The sequence below is a fragment of the Conger conger genome, chromosome 4 (genome assembly GCF_963514075.1).
Source record: "Conger conger chromosome 4, fConCon1.1, whole genome shotgun sequence".
NCBI lineage: Eukaryota > Metazoa > Chordata > Actinopteri > Anguilliformes > Congridae > Conger > Conger conger.
The window spans coordinates 7,194,613-7,222,256 of NC_083763.1; the positions used below are offsets into that span (position 1 = coordinate 7,194,613).

A 27,644-nucleotide genomic window follows, 5' to 3' on the forward strand; every position below is an offset into this window, starting at 1 on the left:
ACAAAATACTATCTTGGTTACTGTGTGTGGATGTGCCCACGATTATATCAAAATTCAGTAACAAGTAAATAAAATATGCCAACTGTAAAAAATTCATAAAGGCAAAACAGCTGACCACCATTATCTTTTTTTAAAGAAATGCTGAAATAAAGCTTATTTTGCACCAGCATTTTGTAGAATATTATCATTTAATAATGGTTTCTCTTTCACTCGTAACCGCAAGCAAGCATAGCTCAAATCACATTGGTTTAACAGATCCAGGTACACTTCTTTTCAATTTAACACTTCCATGTTACATTTCAATCAATCACGTTTTCAGTAAGGCATGCATTTCAAAAACTGTTAATGAATAATAGTTCAGGAATAATAGTGAACAAAGGTAAGAATGGAAAAATGGAAAAATAAATAAATAACACCTTTGTCACAATTATACATTTTAAAATAATGAATGCTTGGGGGTTAATGGATTCATGTAGGCAAAGTTATTTTTTTTTAATTTATTTTTTTTTATAGCTTTTCTGTTTCTGCAGTTTTTCCCCATTATACATAAAATGTTGTTATCAAGGCCAAGAGATTTGGTTTCTGGTCCAAAAATACAAATTTGCTAGTGTGGATACTATTTACAGTTCTGTGAGCCACACTGGCTATGGTGTGGATTTATTACGTCAGAAATTGAACGTCTCTACGCGTTTACGACACTGGCGGAAATTGTAACCACGCGATAACAAGGCGAACGAGAACGAAAACGTTCTTTTCCGGAAAACTCTGGCAAGATGGTGGGTCACATCATTGTTTGCGGCTATTTTCCCTGAACAATCTATATCCATCGTCCTTACTTATGCTTCATCTATGCTTGTGTAATCGCACAGTACAATGTTTAACATACACGAGTGGTTATAAATGAGTATTTTTAATTTTCTGAAATCAGCCTAGTTGTCAGGCTGGTGTTAGCAAATCCAGGCCTGATGTCGTTATTCGACTGGCTAGCAAACGTCTCGTTGTAGTTGAAGCATGTTGTTATACAAATCTAGTAGAGAAACCTCGTGTTTAGTGTGGGAATTAATGTATTATAGTGTTGAATACTTCGGTTGCTGGCTTTCATTCTGAATTGGCTAGCAATGTCTTTCGCTAACTAGATGCTAGCCTTGTATCGATCGCTAAAACGCCGTCCATGGTTTAAGTTTCCATTTAACTCACTTGACTTACCGTATCTATGTTCACCCAGGCGGACGTTGAACAGAAGAAGAAGCGTACCTTCAGGAAGTTTACCTACAGAGGCGTAGACCTCGACCAGCTTCTGGACATGTCCTAGTAAGTAACGTTTCACTTAGCGTATGGTCATTCCTGACTCCGTAACAACGTAACCAATTGCTTTCTAATGGCGGGTTTAGTGCTGTATTTAGTTATGATCTTTTAATACTCTTTGAGTGCTATGGGAAACGTCAAAGAGGTATTATGAACTGCCTTAACGTATTGAATGGCTGCAAGTAACTTGGTAAGCTAAAATGAATGGCCTGTTAGCATGTTCTGCTAGGGAGCACAGGGTACTTATGTCTGGTAATATGGCCATGCCAACTGCCTTGCAGAGTGGTATAACTGCCTATGGCCATCGTCAAATAGACGAGGTTTTTTTTATTTTTTTTATCTTAATGCAAGAGAAGCTATTCTAGTTTGTCAACCACCAGGAGTTTTCTGTGCCAGCTACACATTACGTGCACTCAACAGAATGGCCATGCCGCTCAGTGGATAACAGAATGCTTAGACTTTTATTTAAAACTCCAGTCAGTTATTTAATGTTTATTTGAAATGGGGACCATGCATAGCATAATTATTGCCAGTTTACACCAGGTTCATGCAGCTAATGTTCTGCCTAGGCGGCTGTAAGCTTACAAAATGAGATTCTGGTTAAAATTTGATTGTGGCAGAACATCTGTCAGTGTTTTAACCTGGATTTAAACGTCCCCCCTGCCAGTGAGCAGCTGATGCAGTTGTACTGCGCCCGTCAGCGCCGAAGGCTGAACCGCGGTCTGCGTCGCAAGCAGCAGTCCCTCCTGAAGCGTCTGCGCAAGGCCAAGAAAGAGGCGCCGCCCATGGAGAAGCCCGAAGTGGTGAAGACCCACCTGAGGGACATGGTCATCCTGCCTGAGATGGTGGGGTCCATGGTGGGAGTGTACAATGGCAAGACTTTCAACCAGGTGGAGATCAAGGTGAGGAATTTAGAGCGTTCTGTATGGGCCCGGGTGACTAGGTGTCTTGTAACGTATGTACTCTGTATGTCATGACTCCTTTCTTAACATTGCATTGAGGGTTTGCCTTTGTTTTTTGTAACATCCATGTTAAAAGCAAAAATTTTTTTACTATTCAGTAGATATTGAAAATGTAATAGTTGAGTGTGTTGGGAAGAAAAGAAGGAATGAAACATTGACTAATCTGTGGCCTTGTTCCTTTGCAGCCTGAGATGATTGGCCACTACCTGGGAGAGTTCTCCATCACTTACAAGCCTGTTAAGCACGGTCGCCCTGGCATTGGAGCCACCCATTCCTCTCGGTTCATCCCGCTGAAGTAGAAATGGCGTGGCCTGTGTGGGTGTAAATAAATTTCAAAAACAGTACCATCTTTTCTCATTTCTATTTGTTCATATTAAAGTCAGGATTGAGGTAAAAATGTTTATTTGGCGTCCACAACAATCGCGGTCATAAGTTTAAGTCAAACTGTTGTGGCCGATTGAGGACGTAACATGCATAACCAAGATGGGTGACGTGTTTGTGCCCCTGGTTGTTTTATTGAAAATCTTATCAAAAGTAGGTTACTTGTCATCTGAACCTCATTTTTACCAAACAAATTCGCAAGCAAATCTATGCAGGGACTAAGTAGCACTTGGCTTGTACTCCGCTTGAGGTTGAAATGTAAAATAAAAACCAAACAATGGTTGCATTTTTTTATTAAGTCACGTCTGTGCTCGTCCACATGAATTTGGAAACTGGTTTGCCGTTAATATTTGGTTGCTTGCTTGTCGTTCAATTTGAATACAGATATTGGAGGCAAGATGACTGGAAGAGTGGGGTGGTCTTGCAAGAAAACATTTAGATTCTCATTCTGAGGTATTTCAGCTGGCAGGGCTTAACCCTTGCATTATTGCAGCAACAAGTTTTGTAGGACTGTTTTCCATTCTTTAGTCTTTGCCAGGTCTTTAGTGGTATGTGTAAACATTCTGGTAAATGGTAAAAGTTCAAAATCTAATGTCATGTTTATGCATGGTAAGTTATGTTAAAATGGAACCTGGAATTATTGCTGTGCAGGGTACAGCAGTGTTGATCAAGAGCCAAATTTGGGAACCACCACGCTACAAAACGTCACCTGGAAGTTGTTTCTTCGGAACTCAAAATGTTACATGTGACGGGATTGCAGTGTTGGCTGGATAACTTCACTGACTAAAACCCGGAACTCAAAATATGGAATATTGGCTGAAGTAGAATGCTCTTTGTTTTTACTCAGCATAGTTATCCAGCTAACTGAGTAATCCTGCTTTGTGAAATGCACCCCAGGACTGGATTCTGTCACCTGAGGCTTATCCTTTAAGCCCAATGATTTGGCTAAATCTTGCCTCTCCCAAACTCTTGCAGCTTGTGACGGGTTTAAAATGTTTGGCCTGTTTATGGGCAGTCATATGCATAACTCGTATGAGTCCTTGTCACACTATACTCTCCAGCAAGGTCATTGCAGTCCTCTGCCACTGGACCCTTGTCCTTCTCCCTCTCATCCATTTTGGCTCCGTGGTCTGATTTAATCCGCTGTCTGGCCCAATGAAGACTGTTGTTTGGACAATCAGTTCAGACATTCTAAACATCCATAATACAGTAGCTAGGTAATTTCAACAAAAGGCTACAGTGCAGAGGGTGGAATCTAGATTTGTTTACACAATTTAGCTGCTTGGCAACAGACTTGCTAAAAATTCAATTTGTGCATGGGGGGGAATCATTTTTTTCATAATTCATAAATGCTTGCTTCTATACTCAAAGGGAAAGAGTTTGATATTGGGCTGGTTTCCTAGACATGGATTAGTCCTAGATTTTTAAAAAAGCAACAACAATAAAATGAAAGTCTGCATGTAAATAGTTTAGTCTAGGACTGGGTTTAATCAATGTCTGTAGCAGTCACATTACTTATGGTGTGAGTGGTTAAAATCCAATGAGGCAATATAATTCGTCTGGAAAAATATAAGCACAATACTTAACATACCATACCTACATGCACACAAATATAAAGTAATAAAGTTACTGACATAAAAATAGTATTGGAACGTAGGCAATTAAAAACATAAGTTTAGATGACATAGTCATCATCCAATAATAGTTTTTTTCCGTCAGCCCATGCCAATCTATATACGTTTGCGAACGAAGCTGCCCCTATGCACAGGCGACATAAAACTGACTTCATATCTGCATTTAGGGTTAACTTCCAACTACTTCGATCGAGTTAGCTCTGACTCTTTAATGCGCGTGTATTAGGAACTGCCCGGGACACGTTTCCCGTGTGCCTCCCTTGTTTAGCGCTGCAGTATTCTCTCCCGGGTTAAAGGTCCCTATTGCTTGGGCTTTCCCTGCCTGTTTCCGTGATCGCTTATTGACTCTTCCTGTCTATATTCCAGGCCATGGAAGCAATCCTTCAAAATTGTTGTTTTTGATATCAATAGACTACGGATTGAGAACTGGTGAAAGAGTTAACAAGGGGCTGGAACTGGATCTGTAAGTACGGGCTGTACGTATGTTGTCCAGCTTCGTAGCTAGCTGGCAAAAGTAACTATACTGTAGGTATTGCTAGCTCTTGCTTCAGCAAGCTAAGCACTGTAGCGAAGGACCGACAATGACTTAACATTAGCTGACTAGCTAGCTATACCTAACGTTGTGTCTGTTAAAAATGAATGGAGTATTTTAATGTATAGCCTGTAGTTTTTAAAACGGGAAGACTACCTCGCTAGGTATATGGGTTGCGATTCAGCGTAATAAACCATGTAGTACTAATATAATGTTAGTCGCCTAGCTTGTGTGACTTGTATTTCTAACTAGCGCTAGGCTAGCTAATAAAATAGCGAATTGCCTGCCCAGCTACCGAAACAAGTTACCGAATGGTCTCGTTATGCAGCCAACTAGCTAGGCTAGCTCCCACGCTAACTGGCTATCGTTGTTGGCTAGCTAGACCTAGCCATTTGTCATCGGAACCAACCAGCTAGCCTACTGATCTACGGCTTGCCATTGCCTAGACAGCTAGATAATTAGCTAGGTGCAACAAGACCTACATAATTAGGTGACTATCTAGCTACCTAGAAACAGATTTTTTTTTTGTCTTTATAGCAACATTAGACTAGTGTTGTAGATGTAAATGTCATATTAATCGTGAAGAATTGAACAATAGCTATTTTATTCCCCTGAACGATGTGCTTGAACAATTTTCGTGAGCCTTTTAAAACGATTAATACCACATAGCTAGCTGTCGGAGAACAAAATAATAAAGGAGGCATCATATTGCAATTCTCGACTAGCAATTCCAGCTATCTATGAACGTTTGAGAAATGTAAGTTAGATTGCTTATTTGCGAATTCCGTGCAACGTTATAGTGTGACAATATTGGCAATTTTGCAACAAGCTCAATTTGATTTGCTACTAGACTAGCTAGATTGTTACTGTAAACCACACCAAATGCCAATGTCTGACACATTCGTAGCTATCAGTAGTAACCGGATAACGGAGTGTGCTGATTAGCTAGCTTTCATGTAGCCACATACAAGAGAAAAAGAATGGATGCGCCCCAGACAATGTCAGGTTGTATTGTTGTAACGTTCACCAGTGCAGTGGTGCTACATGTTCTGATACCCCAAGTAAAACAATGTAACGCCAAAACCTGGAAAACACTGCTGACGAAAAACGTAGTAACGACTACCAAATTTGGAGTCAAGTCAAATTTGAACGGTCATTTACATTTTTAGAGCCAATTTTGACTTCTCCGTTGTGTCAGAGTAGGAAATATAAAATAGTTGGATAGCGAATCTAAACCATCTTGAGAGCTGTTTATTTAGCGACGGTTTCAAAGACGGCCCTTTTCGCATAAAGACCTTGAGGCCGCAACAATTGGATTCGTATTCGTATTGATTTCAATCTGGGTAAACCAGTCTTCCGATAGAAACCACAACACAAATGTGCCTCATTGCCAAGATATTTTAAAGCGTCTTAATTCATTCAAACTATTTAGTGCCTTTAACCGTGACATTGTTGAGTGGAATACGTTTCGATTAATTTTGCTGCGGCGCATATTACAAGTAATGATGCAAATGCAGTTGATGTTTTTCTAGATTTCATTCATGATTTATTTGGTGTTCAGCCCGTTGTTATGAGAACGTTACGTACAAAAATGTATAAAGACCAGTGTTCCTGCGACCAAAAAAAAAAGCTAAATATTTTTTGAAAACTCACATTTATGATGGCGCAAATATGTTGTTGGACACTATTAAGAAAATCCCAGCTAGCTTTAATTAATTCAGCTAGCAAACTAGAATAAGGTCAGATGAGGACAAGACTGTGTGGGGTAATTGAATCATAAAACGGTGCATGAGATGTCTCTTGGCCATTTGGTGGTTCAGTATTAAGTTGGCCCCAAGAAATCTTGCGAATGTTTTCCTTTCTTCTAATAATGGTGTCGTCGGTTGCCCTGTGAAATTTCTCCTCGACTTATTGCACCTTCAAAATGTGGAGATAGGGCAGGACATTCCTCATGTATGTGGTATGTCCTCATTGAGACGCCGGCGCGATGTGGCGTCACATCGCTTTGGGTCACGGAGACAGAAGGAGTAAGACGAGTGCTGGAGGAGGATCGTCCGTTTCAGAGATGTTCTGGTGCTATAACTCCGTGAAGACGTCCACAGAAGAATTCTGTCATGAATCTGCCCATTTCTTCGGTTGTATTGCCTATAGCCTGTTTTTATTTAGTTATGTGCAGGTTATTGAAGTTTTGCAGGGCATAATCTGTTGTTTGTCACCATATATACTGTAGCTTTGGACATTAGACCTATTGGTCGTGGCAATTTCTTGTATTATCATGCTTGAAAATTGCCTGCTAAAAGGTGTTTTGCTTGTCGTAATTCTGAATCTCTTCTGGAGTGATTCCAGTTTAATTTTTCCCCCCTCATGTACCTATAGATATTTATATGCCTGTTTTATTTTTGTGTGCATAATGTGATTTTGCAGTATTTTTAAACCTTGCTTGTGTGATTATGCTTGAATGTGCCATCTTGTCAGATGAGAATTTGGATTTTAAGGCAGTTGAGTGTTATTTAACACGCTGGGTAATAATGGAAAGCAAATGCAATATTCTGGTGAATTTAAAGAAACTGTTTATATTTTTGGTTCATATTAATACTCCAGCTTTGATTTTTGCACTATGTAAACAAGCACTTTGTTTCTGTGAACAAAAGGCCTTTGTTATTGATTATGTTTCATCTGTTGTTAGGTTGCCAAATCTGGTTGAGGCTTGTTGGCCGGTTAATGCATAGAGTAAAGAAGGTCAAACTTGAAGACGAAACTGAAGGTAGTTGGAAAAGGTATGATGTCATGTATTTATTCTGAGGGGAGGGGGGGGGGGGTGATGTAATCCATGCATGTAGTCACTTGCTTTTTGTAAGGGGAATTACACAAAACTGGGAGTAATGCCAACTGGGTAGTTTTTATTTGAGTATGTATTTCCACAGTGCTGCCGTTGTGCGATACGGTGTTAACTCTCAGTTGTGTGCGTGGTGGTTAGTTATACAGCTGTCAGGATGACTGCCGTGGATGAGCTCTCAGACAGCACAGAGGTGGTGGAGATGGAGGACGTCCCCTCCCAGTTCTTTGTGGAGAAGCACTCTTGGGACGGCTTGCGTGACATCATCCACAGCAGCCGCAAGTACTCCGGAATGATTGTCAACAAGGCGCCTCACGACTTCCAGTTTGTGCAGAAACAGGATGAGTCCGGACCCCACTCCCACCGACTCTACTACCTCGGTGAGCTCACCCCCCACCCTTACTTACCCCCCCCCCTCCCCTTTGTCTTTTACAGTTCTGTCATCTCCTGTGGAAAATAATCCCTCTCTCCATCTTTCTATCTATCTCGACCGTGCTGTCGCTCTACCTATTCATTACATTACATTACATTATTGGCATTTGGCAGACACTCTTATCCAGAGCGACTGACAGTTGATTAGACTAAGCAGGAGACAATCCTCCCCTGGAGCAATGCAGGGTTAAGGGCCTTGCTCAAGGGCCCAACGGCTGTGCGGATTTTATTGTGGCTACACCGGGGATCGAACCACCGACCTTGCGTGTCCCAGTCATGTACCTTAACCGCTACACCCTATTCATCTATTGACAATGCTTTCATGTGATTTTTAACCTCGACGGTGAGCATTAGTCAAATTCCTGAGGATTTACAGTGTATATTGAATTGGCCTCTCCAAGTAAATGCCACAATTATTAAATCTGCGTTTGTTTTTAGTACCAATTGACTTGCCCTACTTTGGACAAGTGTTGCATTTTGATGCCAAGTAGCAAGATGCCCTTATGTTGTTTCTCACAGTAGCACTTCTTGAGGTCATTAGAGGGCACCCCTGGAGCAAGAGTATGGCCATCTTGTTTTCATAAGTGTGGCATGCATGTATGACATGCTCTGAAATTAGTGTTTATGTTTATTGTACTTCATGTAGAGAATTTGACCTATTAGTGAAGCGATGTGGAAGTTCTATGTTAATGACCTTTGGCCTGTCCCGGAGCGTGCATCAGTACTTCCTTTCTTCCGTTCTCAGAAATGGCCGGTTTGTTTGTCTCACTGCATTGTGGTTGGGCGCAGGAACGTTCAGTCCTACACAGTTCAAAGTTTGAGTCTTTGAGTCTTTTCCTTTGTTGTTCATCCAGGAATGCCCTATGGGAGCAGGGAAAACTCACTACTTTACTCTGAAATTCCCAAGAAGGTTCGGAAAGAAGCCCTCCTGGTGCTATCCTGGAAACAGATGCTGGATCACTTTCAGGTGGGGCCCCTTCTGCTCTGGTGCTGTGGACCTTTGTGGAGGTTTGACGCTGTTGTGACCTCCTGGTTGGCATTTATATAGCGCCTTTATCCAAAGCGCTGTACAATCGATGCTTCTCATTCACCCATTCATACACACACTCACACACCGACGGCGATTGGCTGCCATGCAAGGCGCCGACCAGCTCGTCAGGAGCATGTGGGGGTTAGGTGTCTTGCTCAGGGACACTTCGACACAGCCCGGGCGGGGGATCGAACCAGCAACCCTCCGACTGCCAGACGACTGCTCTTACTGCCTGAGCCATGTCGGCCCTTCTCAAGCAAATTGGAAAGGGGGAGCTAATACATCAACAATCCTTCTCAACAATTGTTCTGAACAAACACAAATTGAAAAGTGTATGTAAAATACAGCAATTCTTTGCCAGAGCCTGCTAGCCCCCAAATAGCCATGTACGTGTTGTTTGTAAATGCAGACTAAGCACAGTGTTGTCTAGCACAGTGATTTCCTCTTAAAGTAGACACATGAGTAATGGGCTAAAGCATTTCCTGTAGTATGTAAAACGTTCCTGCCTTACAGATGCCCAGAGGCATTATGATCTAAAAGCAGGTTGACCTGAATGGTTGACATTTATCATATCCCTATATTTTATCTCGGAGGTTATATATAATATGATGTAATCTGTCCTATTCAACTTTGGATGTTTTCCTCCATCTGATAAGGGCAGGATGAGTGACCGTGGGAGTATGGTCCCAGTGTCTAACAGGCTGTGGCCTATCCTCCACCGCTGCAGGCCTGGGCTGAACAGCAGGAGGGGAGCTGGGTAGTAGGGAAATGGGTTTTTACTTCTCTCCCTAATGAGGTCTTGTCTTTAGCGCTGACGTATGCTGTAGCACGGCCTCTCTGTGAGCCTCCCAACTGATCACTGTATATAATGCTCCTTTAGCCCAGCATTGGCAGGCGTGCTCTTTCTGCAGCAGTGAAGACCCTTATAATTTGATCTAGTGTGAATTCTTCTTTTTTCCTGACTGGCTTGCCTCTTTATTACAAGACCAGGGTGGGGTTTTTTTCCCCCCCTCTTCAATTCAACAAAGTTGAGGTTTATTTGAGGAATAGTGATTTTATTCTATATATTCTTTGGAGTAAATTGGCACTGCAGAGAAGTTCCTTATAAGAATACATTAAATGTGTTTGTTATTAGTGACTTGCATTTGATTAGATAATCCCCCTGGGGTCTTGCTCAAGGACCCAACAGCTGTGCAGATCTTATCGGTGGATACACCGGGGCTGTCCCCAACCTTCCGGGTCCCAGTCATGCACCTTAGCCACGAGGTGCTGACTGCCCTGTGTTGTGTGTGTGCGGGGCCCTGTGTTGTGTGTGTGCGGGGCCCTGTGTTGTGTGTGTGCGGGGCCCTGTGTTGTGCGCGCGGGGCCCTGTGTTGTGTGTGTGCGGGGCCCTGTGTTGTGTGTGTGCGGGGCCCTGTGTTGTGTGTGTGCGGGGCCCTGTGTTGTGTGTGTGCGGGGCCCTGTGTTGTGTGTGTGTGCGGGGCCCTGTGTTGTGTGTGTGTGCGGGGCCCTGTGTTGTGTGTGTGTGCGGGGCCCTGTGTTGTGTGTGTGTGCGGGGCCCTGTGTTGTGTGTGTGTGTGTGCGGGGCCCTGTGTTGTGTGTGTGCGGGGCCCTGTGTTGTGTGTGTGCGGGGCCCCTGTGTTGTGTGTGCGGGGCCCCTGTGTTGTGTGTGCGGGGCCCCTGTGTTGTGTGTGGGGGGCCCCTGTGTTGTGTAGGCCTGTGTTGCTCAGCGGCGTGTTTCCCCGCTCCAGGCCACGCCCCACCATGGCGTGTACTCCAGGGAGGAGGAGCTCCTGAGGGAGAGGAAGAGGCTGGGCGTGTTCGGGATCACGTCCTACGACTACCACGCCCGCAGTGGCCTCTTCCTGTTCCAGGCCAGCAACAGCCTCTTCTGCTGCCGCGACGGGGGCCACAACGGCTTCATAGTGAGTGTTAAAAACCGCGGCCCACGCCCCGGGGGGTCCTCAGCCGTTCTCTCACCTCTGCCGTCCACATCTGTCCGTCCACATCTGTCCGTCCACATCTGTCCGTCCACATCTGTCCGTCCTCAGTCCAGGGCCACGTTCAGCCCCCACGAAACGAAGCAAAACAGATCTGTGGCGCGCTGAACTTCCTGTTACAAACCGTGGGTGGACTGACAGACTGACATAGCACAATTTGCTCCTATGGCGTTCTTTGGCCTTTAGAGCCATAGGGCCTACATCATTACTTATTCAGGCTACACTCCCGACACACCCACCAAACGGGAGCGAACGCACCTCAAAGCCTGCTGTAAAACGTTTAAAAACGCAGAAACCGGAGCAAAACCCTTTTCCCGATTGAACGCGCTCCCGATCAGCGGGCGCCCCCGTCTGAAATAGGTGTTCTGACGTTCAGCAGACCTCCCCGATGAAGCCGGTGGAGATTAAGACGCAGTGCTCAGGGACGCGCATGGACCCCAAGATCTGCCCCGGCGACGCCAGCTTCATCGCCTTCATCAACAACAACGACCTCTGGGTGGCCAGCATCGAGTCGGGCGAGGAGCGGAGGCTGACTTTCTGCCACAAAGGTCAGAGTTCAGAGGTCACCCAACTGCCGCGATGCTTGCGTGTATATGATTAATCATGTTACATTTATGGGGTTGTTATCGTCTCTTAAAGCGGTTAATAAATATGAGGTTGCACAAATAAAATGAGGTTCATAAATATTAAAAATTGGCGCACATGTTTTTGCAATTGCAAATTGTTCTCTCGGACAGACAAATGCAAATTTCTTGGTATGCGTTATTTAAATTTAAATTTTTTTTAAAGATTTGGCTGTCTATGGACATTCATTTGACAATGACTCAATGTGCATTTATGCCTCACCTGGCATGTTGAGTCGCTTGTGTTCATTTGTTGCAAGGAATGTCTCAAATCTGCTACATGTGCAAATCTATCCACAAATTTGTCCTTTTCCACTGAGCCTAATCCAGCCAGTCAGATTTTACGAAATTCTTTTTCCGATGCCACGCAGTCAGCTGAACTCGCTCATCCTTCTCCCTCGTTAGAAAACCTCTATTGCAACTTGTAAAATCATCCAGCACGCTCGGTTCATTGGCACCGGTGTTTCCAGACCGTTCATGTTGAGAGTTATGATACAGTATACCATAATAACCCCATATGCACTCAGAGAACACTTTACTAGGTATGTATTAGACTTATTCTTTAGACTTACTGGTCTTTATTATGTGCGGTAAGTTCAGTGCAGATGAATTATTTGGCTGGCTTTTTGATGCATTTCTCTCTGCGCTCACTCTGTCTCTTTGTTTATTGCAGGGTTAAATAACGTAAAAGAAGACCCTAAGTCTGCAGGTGTGGCCACGTTTGTCATCCAGGAGGAGTTTGATCGGTTCACAGGGTACTGGTGGTCCCCTGCTGCACCTGAAGGTGAGCGGAGCACTGCATTTAGGGCAGGGCTGCCCAACCCTCTTCCTGGAGGTCTACCATCCTGTAGGATTTCACTTCAACCCTGAAAAAGCACATCTGGTTCAACAGCTAGAGCAGGGCTGCCCAACCCTCTTCCTGGAGGTCTACCATCCTGTAGGGATTCACTTCAACCCTGAAAAAGCACGTCTCATTCAACAGCTAGAGCAGGGCTGCCCAACCCTCTTCCTGGAGGTCTGCTGGCCTGTAGGGATTCACTTCAACCCTGAAAAAGCATGTCTCATTCAACAGCTAGAGCAGGGCTGCCCAACCCTCTTCTTGGAGGTCTACCATCCTGTTGGATTTCACTTCAAACCTAACCAAGCACACCTCATTCTACAGCTAGAGCAGCGCTGCCCAACCCTCTTCCTGGAGGTCTGCTGTCCTGTAGGGATTCACTTCAACCCTGAAAAAGCACGTCTCATTCAACAGCTAGAGCAGGGCTGTCCAACCCTGTTCCTGGAGGTCTGCTGTCCTGTAGGGATTCACTTCAACCCTGAAAAAGCACGTCTCATTCAACAGCTAGAGCAGGGCTGCCCAACCCTGTTCCTGGAGGTCTGCTGTCCTGTAGGGATTCACTTCAACCCTGAAAAAGCACGTCTCATTCAACAGCTAGAGCAGGGCTGCCCAACCCTCTTCCTGGAGGTCTGCTGTCCTGTAGGGATTCACTTCAACCCTGAAAAAGCACATCTCATTCAACAGCTAGAGCAGGGCTGTCCAACCCTGTTCCTGGAGGTCTGCTGTCCTGTAGGGATTCACTTCAACCCTGAAAAAGCACGTCTCATTCAACAGCTAGAGCAGGGCTGTCCAACCCTGTTCCTGGAGGTCTACCATCCTGTAGGATTTCACTTCAAACCTAACCAAGCACACCTCATTCAACAGCTAGAGCAGCGCTGCCCAACCCTGTTCCTGGAGATCTACTGTCCTGTAGATTTTCACTCCAACCCTAATTTGGCACATTTTAATTCTACAAGGTATCAGCTCGATTAAATCTTCAGCTGTTGAATTATTAGTTTTGGAGATGGTACCTCCCACAGATGTCTACCTCCAGAATGGTGTTGGGTGGTGAGTTACCATTTGAAGTCCAACAAACTGGAAATTGTGCACGTGCCTATTCCTTTAACTTTATTCCTTTAAGATTGATGGTCTGGAGTTTATGAAGTGTGGTTGTTCTTTCAGTGTGGCTATGAAAATGAAATAAAAAAATTTTTTATCTGTTTTTACAACTGGACAGATTTGGTTTTGAGAATTGATACCAGTGGTAATGTATTGTAATGTGATGACATTTAATTTGGCGGAAACAGAGGTCCTTTCATTAGGCAAGAACTCCAGGCATTAATGGGGGGCAAAAAAAAAAACACATTCCATAAGCTTTAAAGCCAAGCCACCAGCTTTGAAAGAGCTTTTCATTACAGTCGGAGCCTTTCACTGTTATTTCTGTCTTTATGTGATTAAGAGACATCGACATGAATGGGCTGCATTTTGATGTTCACTTTGATGAGAAGATCTGGTGGTCAGGCCAGAATTCAACTGTTAAAGTGCTTCCAAATGTAATTTCTTGTGGATTCAGCTGCTGTATCGGCGGTCTTGGCTCAGTCTCTCTCTCCTTCTACTTCTTCTCCTTCTCCTTCTCCTTCTCCTCCTCCTCCTCCTTCTCCTTCTCCCTCTCTCAGACTCGGACGGAGGGAAGACTCTGCAGTTGCTGTATGAGGAGGTGGATGAGTCGGAGGTGGAGATCATTCACGTTCCATCTCCGGCCTTGGAGGAGCGGAAGGCGGATGCCTACAGATACCCGCGGACAGGTGAGGCCTCTCTCGCGCACGGTGTGCACAGATACCCCCAGACAGGTGAGGCCTGGCTCGCGTGCGGGCGGTGTGCACAGATACCCCCGGACAGGTGAGGCCTCTCTCGGGCGGTGTGCACAGGTACCCCCGGACAGGTGAGGCCTGGCTCGGGCGGTGTGCACAGATACCCCCGGACAGGTGAGGCCTCTCTCGGGCGGTGTGCACAGGTACCCCCGGACAGGTGAGGCCTGGCTCGGGCGGTGTGCACAGATACCCCCAGACAGGTGAGGCCTCGCTCGGGCAGTGTGCACAGATACCCCCGGACAGGTGAGGCCTGGCTCGGGCGGTGTGCACAGATACCCCCGGACAGGTGAGGCCTGGCTCGGGCGGTGTGCACAGATACCCCCGGACAGGTGAGGCCTGGCTCGGGCGGTGTGCAACCAGACACATCACAGCAAGGCGCGGTGCATAAATCCACAGCCTGCAAGTGCGTGATCGAGGATGTAGAATGTTAGAATTGTGGTTTGGCCTTGAAGCCAGACTGCCGAGACCTTAAACCGAGGTCCTGACTCGCTGTTGCGATTAAAGGTCCCTTGATGCTTATCACACACACAGTGTCTAGAGGTTCTGAACCTGGTATGAAAGCTACTTGCTACGCTTGGCCTCCTCGACGAGCAGCCTACATTAGTCATCTTGGCCTAATTTAGACCACGTTTGTATCACACCTGTTCTGTCTTCCCATTGCGTCAGACACAATTTCTCAACAGAAAGTGGTGTTAAAAAGCAAAAAATGTCTCTCTTCCCACAGGCAGTAAAAACCCCCAAATCACCCTCAAACTATCAGAGATCAAGACCGACCACCTCGGCAGGGTAAGGGATTTGTTTGCTCTGCGGGGATGTTTCTTGTCTGTGGATGAGGCTGTTTCTGTTGAGACTTCTGTTGAATCTCTGCGTTTGTGCAGATTGTGAGCACACAAGACAAGGAGCTGGTCCTGCCCTTCACCACGCTGTTCCCGGGGGTCGAGTACATCGCTCGCGCTGGCTGGACCCGGGACGGAAAATTGTGAGTCTGCCCTGCGCCACTTTTCACTGTTGCACTACAATCCCGCTCTGAACGAATCGCTGTTGCTCGCTGCTCCATTTCTGTTCCCCCTTTTGTTATCGTGTCACCGATGGTAAATGGTCTGCATTTGTACAGCACTTTCATCCAAAGCGCTTTTCAATTGATGCTTCCCGTTCAGCCATTCACATACACACTCTCACACCAACGGTGGTAGGCTACCATGCAAGGTATAAATCAGCTCGTCAGGAGCAATTGGGAGTTAAATGTCTTGCTCAGGGACACTTTGACACAACCAGGGCAGGGGATCGAACCGGCAATCTTCCGACTGCCAGACGACCGCTCTTACCTCCTGAGCTAATGTTGCTCAAAAATTTTGAGTTTTTGAACATGCCCCATTGTTAATTTCTAGAAGTCAGTCATGGCAAAGTAGCAGATAGTTTTCACAGAAGCTGATCGTTCTTCCGAGCGGTAGAATTTTTTGTCAGCAGTCCAAAAATAGATTGTGTGGCAGGTTGCAGAAAAATGAGTGAAAGCACTTCACGCTCTGTTCCTGCAAGTGGAAGTGCTTCTCTCTACATCGCTTCTCAGACCAATTCAGAAACGCTATGTCTGTATTGCTGATACATTATTATTCCACTTATTCACTTATACGCTTGAATTTTAATTTTGGATTATGAAGTGGAGCAATGATCGTGCTGTCGTTTTTTTGTTTTTTTTCACACTGTTAGAATTCATAAGTAGGCCTTCAAATCCACATAATGGCTAAATCCATTTTATACATACCTGGAAGTGCAAACAATAATCACAGTGATGACTTGTTGTGCTATCATTACATTACTGTTATGTAGTTGTTGCTTTTAGCCAAAGCGGCATACAGTTGATTAGACTAAGTGGGGGCCAATCCCCCCTGGAGCGATGTGGGGTTAAGGGCCTTGCTTAACAGTTGCACAGATTTTAATGGGGTTTGAACCACCTACCTTCCAAGTCTCAGTCAAGCGCCTCACTTGCTAGGTGAAGTACTGGTATTTGGGCCCTGTCTGTGTCCTGTGTTACTCCCTGCAGTGGTAGGGTGAATTAGCCACTAACACGTGTTCCTACCTGCAGTGGCAGAGTGAATTACCTGCTAGCGTGTGTTCCTCCCTGCCATGGCAGAGTGAATTAGCCGCTCGCGTGTGTTCCTCCCTGCGGTGGCAGAGTGAATTAGCCGCTAGCGCGTGTTCCTCCCTGCAGTGGCAGAGTGAATTAGCCGCTAGCGTGTGTTCCTCCCTGCGGTGGCAGAGTGAATTAGCCGCTAGAGTGTGTTCCTCCCTGCGGTGGCAGAGTGAATTAGCCGCTAGCGCGTGTTCCTCCCTGCAGTGCCTGGGCTGTGCTGCTGGACCGGACTCAGCAGAGGTTGCAGCTGGTCCTGCTGCCCCCCGCCCTGTTCATCCCCGTCTGCGAAGAGCAGGCCCAGCGGCAGGAGAGCGTGGAGGCCGTGCCCGAAAACGTCCACCCCTACGTCATCTACGAGGAAGTTACTGACATCTGGATTAATGTGAGCGGCGCTGGGTTGGGGACAAAAGTGTTAGATGGCCTTAATGAGCCCGAACTTGCTTATTTTTTAGTGTTAAGGCCCATGCACACCCAGAACTATGACCAAACACTAACGATAAGGATGTGAGCATCCACACTGACTATAAATAGTCTCTCCGCTATGTGGTCTGCCGTTTTGCACTTGACACCCTGTAAATTCTGTTTGGTTTTGACTTGCAGTCAGTGTTTCATCGTTCATGCGGCTGGAAAAAAAATCGCTCTGAAAACGATCCCAACGCTATCGTTCCACACTGTCTTTGTCGTTAGAGTTGTGGTCCATTGGAGTTGGAGCGATTTATAAAACCAAATATGTGTAGTTAGTGTTCTTGGTGCGTATGGGCCTTTAAAGGTTCAATAGGTAGAGTTTTGTGTTAAAACATGGTTACAAGACATGTTGACTCTATGCCTGTGTTTATAGTCCTTAAATTCGGGTTTCAAAATACGCAGTTGACAGGCCTGGCACTCATGGTTGGTTCTAATTGCCACAGCCATGGTGTTTCAACATCAGCGTGTTCACGAGAAGGGGGGGTAAGCAGTGTTGTGGTTGAGCGTGTTTGTTGCTGCTATTCCTCTCTTGACCGTTAGAAGTCCGAAATTACCTACAGGTCCCTCTAGTGACCGTTTGTCAGACATCTTTCCTGCCTTGCCACTGTTACAGGCTTCATACGACAGCCTTGTTGGGCTCTCTCCGTATGTCTTTTTTCCAATAAACCTTAAACACGCTCTCTCTTACGCCGACAGGTTCACGACATCTTCTACCCGTTCATCCAAACGAACGACGATGAGATCACCTTCCTCTGGGTGAACGAGTCGAAAACCGGCTTCTGCCACCTGTACAAAATCACGTCGCTGTTACAACCAGGCTGTTACCAGTGGTCCCGGGACTACAGCTATGCTGACGGTAGGACATGGGCTCTTGTCCTCTTATCTAATTGGCGTAATGTCTTGTGTAGAATGAAAGCTGAAATGGGCGGCCTGCTTAGGTTCGGGGCAGAGGGAGGGAATGGGGGCAAGGAAAGGGTGCAGGTAGAGGAAATGTACTCATTACGTTCATAGTGTTTTTTCACAGAGTACAAATTATTTCACTACAGACACCCCCCCCCCCCCCTCTTTTTTTAAAGGCTCCCACTTTTAATATAAATATGCTGCTATTCTAACAGTTCTTTTGACTGGTGTTGTATTCAGGTGAAGTACTTTGATTTGATAGTCATGCTACTTCAATTTGAAATAATTGTTTGACTGCATAAGATGTCACATTTAAGAAAAGCCCTCTCTAAATGGCTGTGACTGGGTGTGGTGTCTGTTGGCAGCTTTTTCTGGGGTGCAGGTTTTTGGGATATGGATTTTAGTCGAGTTTTAAGGTGTTTGCTCAGCCTCCTTGACCTTCCTGCGTTCTTGGCCAGTTTTCGGGAGGCCTGCGCAGGGGCGAAATGAGTGTGACATGGACCTTCTCACACAAAGCTCTAATTGACATTCTCCCTGGCTCTCTCTGCTGCAGGGGATTTCAAATGCCAGATTAAAGAGGAGGTGACCTTAACCAGCGGGGAATGGGAGGTGCTGGCTCGGCACGGGTCCAAGGTAAGCCCAGGGCGACAGGAAGCCCCGTCGCATTCCTCTTGACGATTTTCTGAATTGCCGCGCGCTCACAAGCCCCTTCCCACCCGCCCTACCCCTCCTCTCCGATGCGCAGATCTGGGTGAACGAGGCCACGAAGCTGGTGTACTTCCAGGGCACGAGGGACACCCCCCTGGAGCACCATCTGTACGTGGTGAGCTACGACTCGCCGGGAGACATCGTCAGGCTGACCAAGCCCGGCTTCTCCCACAGCTGCTCCATAAGCCAGGTGAGAGCTTCCGCTATGAGAGGAGATCACTCAGATCCTCTTCCCCCCCACCACTCCTCTCAGTTCCTCGTTTCGAGGCGTAAACCGAAGCGTTGACTGAGCCTTTTCGGTGGCCGCCCCAAAGCTGTGGAACTCTCTGCGACTCAAACACGTTCAAACTGCCCCCCTTGCATTTAAATTTCAGTTTACGACCCGCCTCCCTTTCTGGCTTTTGGAGACTACGTTTTTCAGATCCTCATTTCTTGTCATGTCTTGTCATTTCTTTTGTACAGGCATGTTGAAATGTTTTCCCTTTACTTTCATCGTGTATAGCACTTTGGTCAACATTCTGGTTGTTTTTCAATGTGCTTTATAAATGCATTTGCTGTGTGTTTCTTCTCTCTCTCCACGGCTGATTCTGTGTCACAGACGGTAGTAAATTACTTTAAACTCTGGATAATTCAGGCACACTCACTCTCTTCCTCACCCCTGCGTTCTGAACCCCCCCCCCCCCCCCCCCCCCATCGTCCCCTACAGAATTTTGACATGTTCGTCAGCCACTACAGCAACGTGAGCACCCCGCCCTGTGTTCACGTCTACAAGCTGCAGGGTCCGGAGAGCGACCCGCTGCATAAGGAGCCAGAGTTCTGGGCTAGCATGATGGAGGCTACGGGTGGGTGGAGCATGCTGAAACTGCCATTTTAATCCTCTTTCACGTGTCGAAGTGTCGAAGCTAACGTTAAGAAAAAAATAGATGTCGAGGTTGGAATTTGTGTATACAGTCTCACACACACACACACACACACACACACACGCGCACACACACGCGCACACACACGTGAAGTGTCATAGCACGTGGTAGTGTCTTATGTTTTTGCCTTTATTGCGTTTGTTTTCACAGTGCTGTGCCTAACTGCTTGCTCCCAGGCACAGACAAGCAGGGACTGTGTCAGAAATTGTAGTGTTGTATTCATCGTTATGCTCTTCTGACCTTGTCTTGTGGTCAGACCGTAAAAGGCAGGATGGAGTGGATTTCTGCTCATCTGCCTTTTCCTACATTAAATGGGGTTATTGCCTCACTTTAAGTTCCTGTGTAATTAATTTCCTTTTCAACTAAGATGGCATGTGAAAGAAAAGCCCTCCTCTCACCTCTCCCCTCTAAAGGGCTGTGCCAGGGTGCTGCAATGCCCCCCGTGGTTCCTTCTGTCTGTTAGCTGCTTTATTTTTGGGTGGAAAAACTGGTACATGTCTTTTTTGGGTTTAACCCTTGAATTTGAAACGGCCTAGCCAAAAAGATGGTCAGACAAAATCCTCTGGCCTAGTTTCTGGTTTTTCACTGAAGTTCCAGCAGTGGACACATTCCTGTCGGTCAGTGTTCATGCTATTCCGTGTTTCAGGCTGCCCCTCGGATTACATCCCACCGGAGATATTCGATTTCCCCGGAAGGTCTGGCTTTCAGCTCTACGGAATGGTGTACAAGCCACACAACTTGATACCTGGCCGGAAGCATCCCACAATCCTCTTTGTGTACGGAGGGCCTCAGGTATGCTGCTGTACACTTTTGCTGTAAGCTTGGATCACAAAATGGTGGTGTTTTAGTAAATGTAAATTTATCTAGCGCCTTTATCCAAAGCGCGGTACAATTGATGCTTCTCACTCACCCATTCATACACACACTCACACACCAATGCCAATTGGCTGCCATGCAAGGCACCATGCAACCCTTTTAGTGCTAGATTAATATAGATCAAGATCACCTTGACCATGCAATACAGCTAACTAGCCATTTAAATTATTTTGTTTGGTGTGTGTGTGTGTGTGGTATCTGGTTTTATATTTTCTTTCTTTATTGGCGTTGTAAAACCAGTGTAGTCCACATGCCTATCTGTCTAGGAAGAGGGAAAGTTCAGGCTCAGTTCAGTGAGATTGAATAAGGCTGATTTACAGGAAATGCACGCTGTCTGTCTGTGTCCCCCCCCCCCCCCCCCCCGCAGGTCCAGTTAGTGAATAACTCCTTTAAAGGGGTGAAGTACCTGCGGCTGAACACCCTCGCGTCTTTGGGCTACGCTGTAGTGGTCATCGACGGGAGGGGATCGTGTCAGAGGGGCCTGAAGTTCGAAGGCGCCCTGAAAAACAAGATGGTAAAGTGGAACTTTCCAGAATGAGCTTCTCATCACCCAGACCTTTGTCCAAGTGGTGCTCCCTACACCCCAGCAAGACCACTCCGGTCTGCCAGCTCTGGCCGCCTTGTGGTTCCCTCACTACGAGCACCTGGCGGTCGAGCTGCACGTTCACACCCGTTTCCAATTCTGGTTCCTCAGTGATAGAATGACTTGCCTACCACTGTCAGGATGGCAGAATGCCTCCCCATATTTCGACGCAGACTAAAAACACACCTTTTCAGGCTATACTTTAGTCCTCCCTCCAAATTTCCTCCCCCCTCCTTCCGATATCCCTCTCGCCAACCCTAACCCTTAATGAAAAAATAAAATAAAATAAATTGCACTTACGATGACTGTCTTTGTTTAGAACAGCACTTCATGCGTATTTTGCTAGTTATGGATTTGATGCTTTTAACCTATGCACTTTGGATTAAAGCGTCTGCCAAATGACTAAAATGTAAATGTTTAGTAGTGACCCATTGAATGAGAGTTGTTGAGCCCAGAAATGGGTGCTTCGGACCGGGTCAATGACGGACTGACCCCCCCAAAGTATCGCTCTCCCATCCTGGTGCTTGCCTGATTCCACGCAGCTCTCATTATATGTATTTGCGTAGTCTCTCCCTCTCTTTGTGCTCTTTTGTTCACAGCAAATTGTCTTTGTCATTGATTGTTCCTCAGAGACCCATTTGTGTCTTGATGTTTGCTGTGCGGTGCATCCTGTTGCCTTGAAAAGAGGAAGTTTGCTGGGGTTGAAGGACACTGAATTTCCTGTTGCAGGATTGACGTGACCCTGCCTGGCTGTAATGGGTGCTGTGTGTGTGTGTGTTGTGTGTGTTTTCTCCAGGGCCAGGTGGAGATCGAGGACCAGGTCGAAGGCCTGCAGTACGTGGCCGACAAGTACAACTTTGTGGACCTGAGTCGAGTGGCCATCCACGGGTGGTCCTACGGGGGCTTCCTGTCCCTCATGGGGCTCATTCACAGGCCCAACGTCTTCAAGGTGATTCGGCTTAACTGTTAGACCCCAGGCTGACAGACTTTTCCTAACAGCTACCCCGAGGCTAACCCTGGCCAACAGAATTTTGGCCAACAGCTACCCCCAGAGTAACCCTGGCCAACAGAATTTTGGCCAACAGCTACCCCCAGGCTAACCCTGGCCAACAGAATTTTGGCCAACAGCTACCCCCAGGCTAACCCTGGCCAACAGAATTTTGGCCAACAGCTACCCCCAGGCTAACCCTGGCCAACAGAATTTTGCCTAACAGCTACCCCCGGGCAGATAGTCTTTATGGCATCTACCTTGTCGTTGTTTAATAAAGCAAACGTTACTCTAATGCTTTGCATAAACCACATTTGCATAGACCAAAAATAAGACTCCATTTTGTTTACACGCACCACAAATCAATGATTAGACTAAACCGGTTGAGTCTCTCTTTTTTGTATACTTTTCCCTGTGAAAACCTTTCATATTGAAGGATAGGCAGGTTTGTGAAAAAGCTAAGCTGTTATATAATTAATTATATAATTCTCTCTCTTGCACTTCTGCCAACTGACAAGTTTGTAGTGCACTTTAAAACTGCTAATGTTAACCAAAACATATTCTGCACAGCTTTATAATTTCATTGTGTGGTAGAACTGCACATGGCGCATTCTTTGACCTGGCCAACGTGCATAAATACAGCGCATGCAGTGTACACAGTGTACAGTGTACACTGCATGCGCTGTACACAGTGTACAGTGTACACTGCATGCGCTGTACACAGTGTACAGTGTACACTGCATGCGCTGTACACAGTGTACAGTGTACACTGCATGCGCTGTACACAGTGTACAGTGTACACTGCATGCGCTGTACAGTGTACACTGCATGCGCTGTACAGTGTACAGTGTACACTGCATGCGCTGTACAGTGTACAGTGTACACTGCATGCGATGTACAGTGTACAGTGTACACTGCATGCGCTGTGCAGTGTACAGTGTACACTGCATGCGCTGTGCAGTGTACAGTGTACACTGCATGCGCTGTACAGTGTACAGTGTACACTGCATGCGCTGTACAGTGTACATGCAGTGTAAAACACAATCTGAAGATTTTTCACTATCACTACATGAGATGACCTGACTGGTTAAATTGAATAAAAATTCAATTCAAGTCTATAGCGTAAGTAGAACAAGGCATATTTCTTGTCCTTTTGATAATAGAAATGAACATTCTTGGGGATAAGGACATTCTTCCTGTGTGGAAATGCTGGTAGCGGCCTGTAGCGTAATGGTTAAGGTACATGACAGGGACCCGCAAGTGGTTCTAATCCCCGGTGTAGCCACAATGTGATACGCACAGCCGCTGGGCCCTTGAGCAAGGCCCTTAACCCTGCATTGCTCCAGGGGGGAGGATTGTCTCCCGCTTAGTCTAATCGACTGTACATCACTCTGGATAAGAGGGTCTGCCAAACGCCATTAATGTAATTTCAATGTTAGTGTAATGTAACGTAACGGTATAACCATGCCTGTCGCGTTGCCGTCGCCCAGGTTGCCATCGCGGGCGCCCCGGTGACCGTGTGGATGGCGTACGACACGGGCTACACCGAGCGCTACATGGACGTGCCGGAGAACAACCAGCAGGGCTACGAGGCCGGCTCGGTGGCGCTGCACGTGGACAAGCTGCCCAACGAGTGAGTCACGTGACCCGCCTCGCTGGGCGTCCGGGACGTGGGAGCGCGCCGTACGCGACCGCGCCGCGCTCGAATAGCGGGCGGCGGCGTGTGTGTTCCCACTGGCCCAGCTGCTCGCAGGACGTGGGGGAAGTGAGAGGGAACAGCTCCAGGCGCTCTTATTCATGTGGGTCCCTGTCCCCACCGTACGCGCAGGGCACTCCGCAGATGTTTCCTCCCCGTGCGTTCACATCTGGAGGGCTGTGGTTACAAGCAGGGGACCGGAGGGTTGCGTGTTTATACAAATACGTCTGTGGTCCAGAACTGTAGATGTCCCAGTTACTCCAGGCAGGCCGATGCATAACACTTATGTGCACAATATGTGTTTACACAATACGTGATTACATAATAACATTGGGAAAGCAGCACGGACACATCTGTGCAAACCCTTAAAAAAAATAAAATAAAACATGGATTCTTTTTCAATGTAAAGTTCAGGGGTTCAGGATTCTTGTTCCATTTGAAATGTTTTTCATGTTTTCTTTTAATCCTTTCCTCCTAGGCCCAACCGTTTACTCATTTTACATGGATTTCTTGATGAGAATGTGCACTTTTTCCACACCAATTTCCTGGTGTCACAGCTAATCCGTGCTGGGAAGCCATATCAGCTGCAGGTCTGGACACATTTTTCTATTTTCCCATATTTATTATTCATATCCCCCACACTTTGTTTTATTACTGACATGTTTAGCAAAATGTTTTATATTTGTCTAAATTTAATCCATAAACAATTGAAAGATTAGGTATCTGAGAAGTGCTTTTGAGGTGGTGTTTGTTGAGGGTGTGGGAAATCATAATGTTTCTTGTAGCTATGCCCTAAGCTGTATCTATGCCCACCTCCCTCCACAGAAATTCAAATGGTCATCAGTGTAAAGGCACTTTCAGTATATTGTTGAACTGTTGTTCAGGTTGAAGAATGAGAGCCCTTTCCTTGCCAAGATTTCCCTGCCAAAGTAATCTTCCTAAATTGGGCTTGTTGTTTTATTTGGCTGCTGTAGCCACTTTGTCATTAACCTGATTGACCTTATTGTGTTATTTATTTGTTACCATTCTCTATAAAGCCAGACCTTGAGTCTGGAAAGGTGCTTTATGAATTAAAGGTGTTTTAGTTATTATTAGGTGGCGTGTTTTATAAAAGCATGCATCCCATACTCTAGGCATAGGCAACTCCTGTCCTGGAGGGCCAGTGTGTATGCAGGATCAACTCCAGTCCTGGAGGGCTGGTGTTTATGCAGGATTTTACTGACACCAGTTACCCTGGCTCAATCAGCTAATTGGCCATATGCACCATGACCGATTCACTCGTAAATTCGAATAATAAAATGCTGCAAGACGATAACATTTATCAGCTGCTGTTTGTACCACAGAATGTAACTATAAAAGACAGATCATATAAATGATAAATGTGAAATAATTTAGAGCAGAAGTTGGTCTGAGATTGTAAATGTGTGTATATATTTTCTTAAACGTTCTTAAACTTTTTATTACTGTGTATTCTTAATACATTACATTAATGCCGTTTGGCAGACACTCTTATCCAGAGCGATGTACAGTTGATTAGACTAAGCGGGAGACAATCCTCCCCTGGAGCAATGCAGGGTTAAGGGCCCAACGGCTGTGCGGATCTTATTGTGGCTACGCCGGGATTCGAACCGCCGACCTTGCGGGTCCCAGTCATGTACCTTAACACATACACTAGATGCCTACACTAAGATTTTTAAATCTTAAATTTAGAAAAATCTATTATTTTGTCTTTTTGTGTTTTATGCCTATATAAAGCACTTATATGAATCATATTTTGGATATGAAATATGCTATATAAATAAGCTTGCCTTGCCTTATAATCCGAAAAACCATTACATCCCTCCTTGCCCATCCATCCCATAATGAGTGTCGCTCTCTCGCACCCGCAGATTTACCCCAACGAGCGACACAGCATCCGCTGCCCGGAGTCCGGCGAGCACTATGAGATCATGCTGCTGCACTTTCTCCAGCAATACCTCTGATCTGGGCCCTCCAAACCAGGGCAGCGTCTCCATCTCTCACCTCCATCCTCATCCCGCCTCCTCCCGCCGACGGGACGCCTCCACGCCCTGCTCTCTCACCCCCCGCGTCTCGCCCCTGCCCTCTCCCCCTGTCCCCTGTCCCCCCCGGTCCTCTCCCCCCTGTCCTCTCCCCCTGCCCCGCCCCAGTCCTCTCCCCCTGCTTGCTCTCTCTACGGATGGGGAGTTTGAGTCTGCTGAGTGGCACTGAGCCCCGCATCACAAACTGGAGCCCGCTGACCTTTCACCTTTCACAGGGGAACGGAGAGGAAAGGACACCAACACAAAAGTTATGAATGGAAACAGTAACTTACTAGTAACTTATAATTTTATTTTATTATGGTCGACGTGCCACTTCCTGCTTCCCGTTTCTTTTCTGGAGCCCAGATAAGTTTGCCAAATGATTTTTTTTTTTTTTTTTTTGGTGTCCAGTCAGTGGCTTAAGATGACACGTAACAGAACACAAGGTATCCTTATATGCACACGTGCACCGAACACACATCGCACACACACACACACACGCACACGCAAACATTTTACTCTCGTTCATGTCTTTATATGGATTTCAAAAGTCTACCCTTTTATTTGGTTTTTATTTCAAGCCCTGCAGTTCTACATCAAAGATAAAATGGTTTCGTTCTGTGAGTCTAAAACCTTGGGGTGGGTGGGACCGGGGCGGGGGGGGTAAATTAATAAAGTGTCTCTTAGTGAAGGAAACCACCCACTACTACCTGCACCCAGTATTTTAAGTGTGTATTATTAAAAGAAAATATTTTTATGAATTCTTATTCTTTTATAATGAGTGTAAAATGTAGCTGCTCATTAAACTATTGCAATCTCTCTCACTTTGCTACTCTAGTCATCTAGAACTGTTGTGGCATTTGCAACCATTTCCATGATGGAGGCTTGCCTACTTTAGATGTCTGTAATAAAATAATGTAATGACTTAACGCTGACATTTTATTTTTTTTACTGGAAGAAACATGAGACGCTATGGGTAGTTATGCACTCTACGGGATTTGCGCAAGAACGCTGTACAGTTTATTTGTGTTGATGAGGATTTCGGACTAGAGTAATCGAAGCACGCATCCAAAGTTGGCAAGCCTATTAGATGTCCTGCATCTAAGACATTTACAAAAGGTTGAAATCCAACAGTTCTGCATTGATGAACCGGTTGCCTTTTTTTTGTGGAAAGTTGCATTTCCTTTTAGAGGTAAGAGGTAACTGCCATTCTTCTTCATGCAGTAAATGGCAAAGAAATGATGCGTGAACTGCTTCATGGCAACTTGGTCAGTGTGCTTAATTCTGTCTTGGACCTAGGTGAGATTCCTATGCATTATTTTCCTCTGAAATTGGACATGTTGCATACATCTGTCACTGGTGAGTACGTCTAGTAAATTCATCAAGGCTGTCTACAATCCTCTCTTTCTAAAATGGAAAAACACTGCGTATTGGGTGGGTATGAGAATTTTGTTTGGCCTATTGCAACATTTACAGTGAGCACCAGAATTCATTGGCCAGTGACACATTTCTCAGCGGACTCAAACTCTGTTCTATTTGGTTGGTTCTTGCACTACAGTGACAATGGGGTTGAAGTGCAGAGCTTTATTCTTAATCTTTTCATCCATATTAGATCAACTGTTGAGAAATGACAGCACGGTCCCCCCCATTTTAAGGTACTACAAGTATTTGTTGAATTGGATCACGTGTGTTTTGTTAGGCAGGTGTATTAATTTGTGTTAGTGAATGTAGAAGAGCCCTGTTGACGTCTAGTCTTGATTATAGACTTCACAATTCCCTTTGGGGTGTGACAACATGGGGGAGGTGGCAGTGTCTGTGCAAATTAAGCTGGCCATCATAGGGCTCGGAAATGAAAATCAATCAGGAACTTTGCAAAAAAAAACCCTGGGCATGCCCATGTCAACGGTGTGGTTCA

The 27,644-nt window shown here is 45.8% G+C and overlaps 2 protein-coding genes across 3 annotated transcripts; both read left to right on the plus strand.

Moving 5' to 3' along the window:
- The first annotated feature begins 704 nt into the window (after positions 1 to 704).
- On the plus strand, positions 705 to 2,611 carry rps15 (ribosomal protein S15). The gene is made up of 4 exons (XM_061239612.1): positions 705 to 776; positions 1,226 to 1,311; positions 1,973 to 2,207; positions 2,453 to 2,611. The coding sequence occupies exons 1-4, from the start codon at positions 774 to 776 to the stop codon at positions 2,564 to 2,566; spliced, it is 438 nt and encodes a 145-aa protein (XP_061095596.1). The 5' UTR covers positions 705 to 773; the 3' UTR covers positions 2,567 to 2,611.
- A 1,891-nt stretch (positions 2,612 to 4,502) lies between these two features.
- dpp9 (dipeptidyl-peptidase 9) lies at positions 4,503 to 26,365 on the plus strand. Of its 2 annotated transcripts, none has more exons than XM_061240108.1 (21): positions 4,503 to 4,745; positions 7,501 to 7,591; positions 7,792 to 8,030; positions 8,937 to 9,049; positions 10,864 to 11,037; positions 11,492 to 11,660; positions 12,409 to 12,519; positions 14,229 to 14,357; positions 15,148 to 15,209; positions 15,302 to 15,402; positions 16,759 to 16,936; positions 17,716 to 17,875; positions 18,473 to 18,552; positions 18,665 to 18,817; positions 19,334 to 19,469; positions 20,194 to 20,339; positions 20,791 to 20,937; positions 21,803 to 21,955; positions 23,485 to 23,627; positions 24,169 to 24,280; positions 25,580 to 26,365. In XM_061240108.1, exons 2-21 carry the CDS (start codon positions 7,536 to 7,538, stop codon positions 25,670 to 25,672), a joined length of 2,655 nt encoding a protein of 884 aa, XP_061096092.1. In that variant the 5' UTR covers positions 4,503 to 4,745; positions 7,501 to 7,535; the 3' UTR covers positions 25,673 to 26,365. The 2 variants fall into 2 exon arrangements, with proteins under 2 accessions (XP_061096092.1, XP_061096091.1); XM_061240107.1 differs by having other exon boundaries at positions 4,506 to 4,745; positions 11,489 to 11,660.
- The last annotated feature ends 1,279 nt before the right edge of the window (positions 26,366 to 27,644 follow it).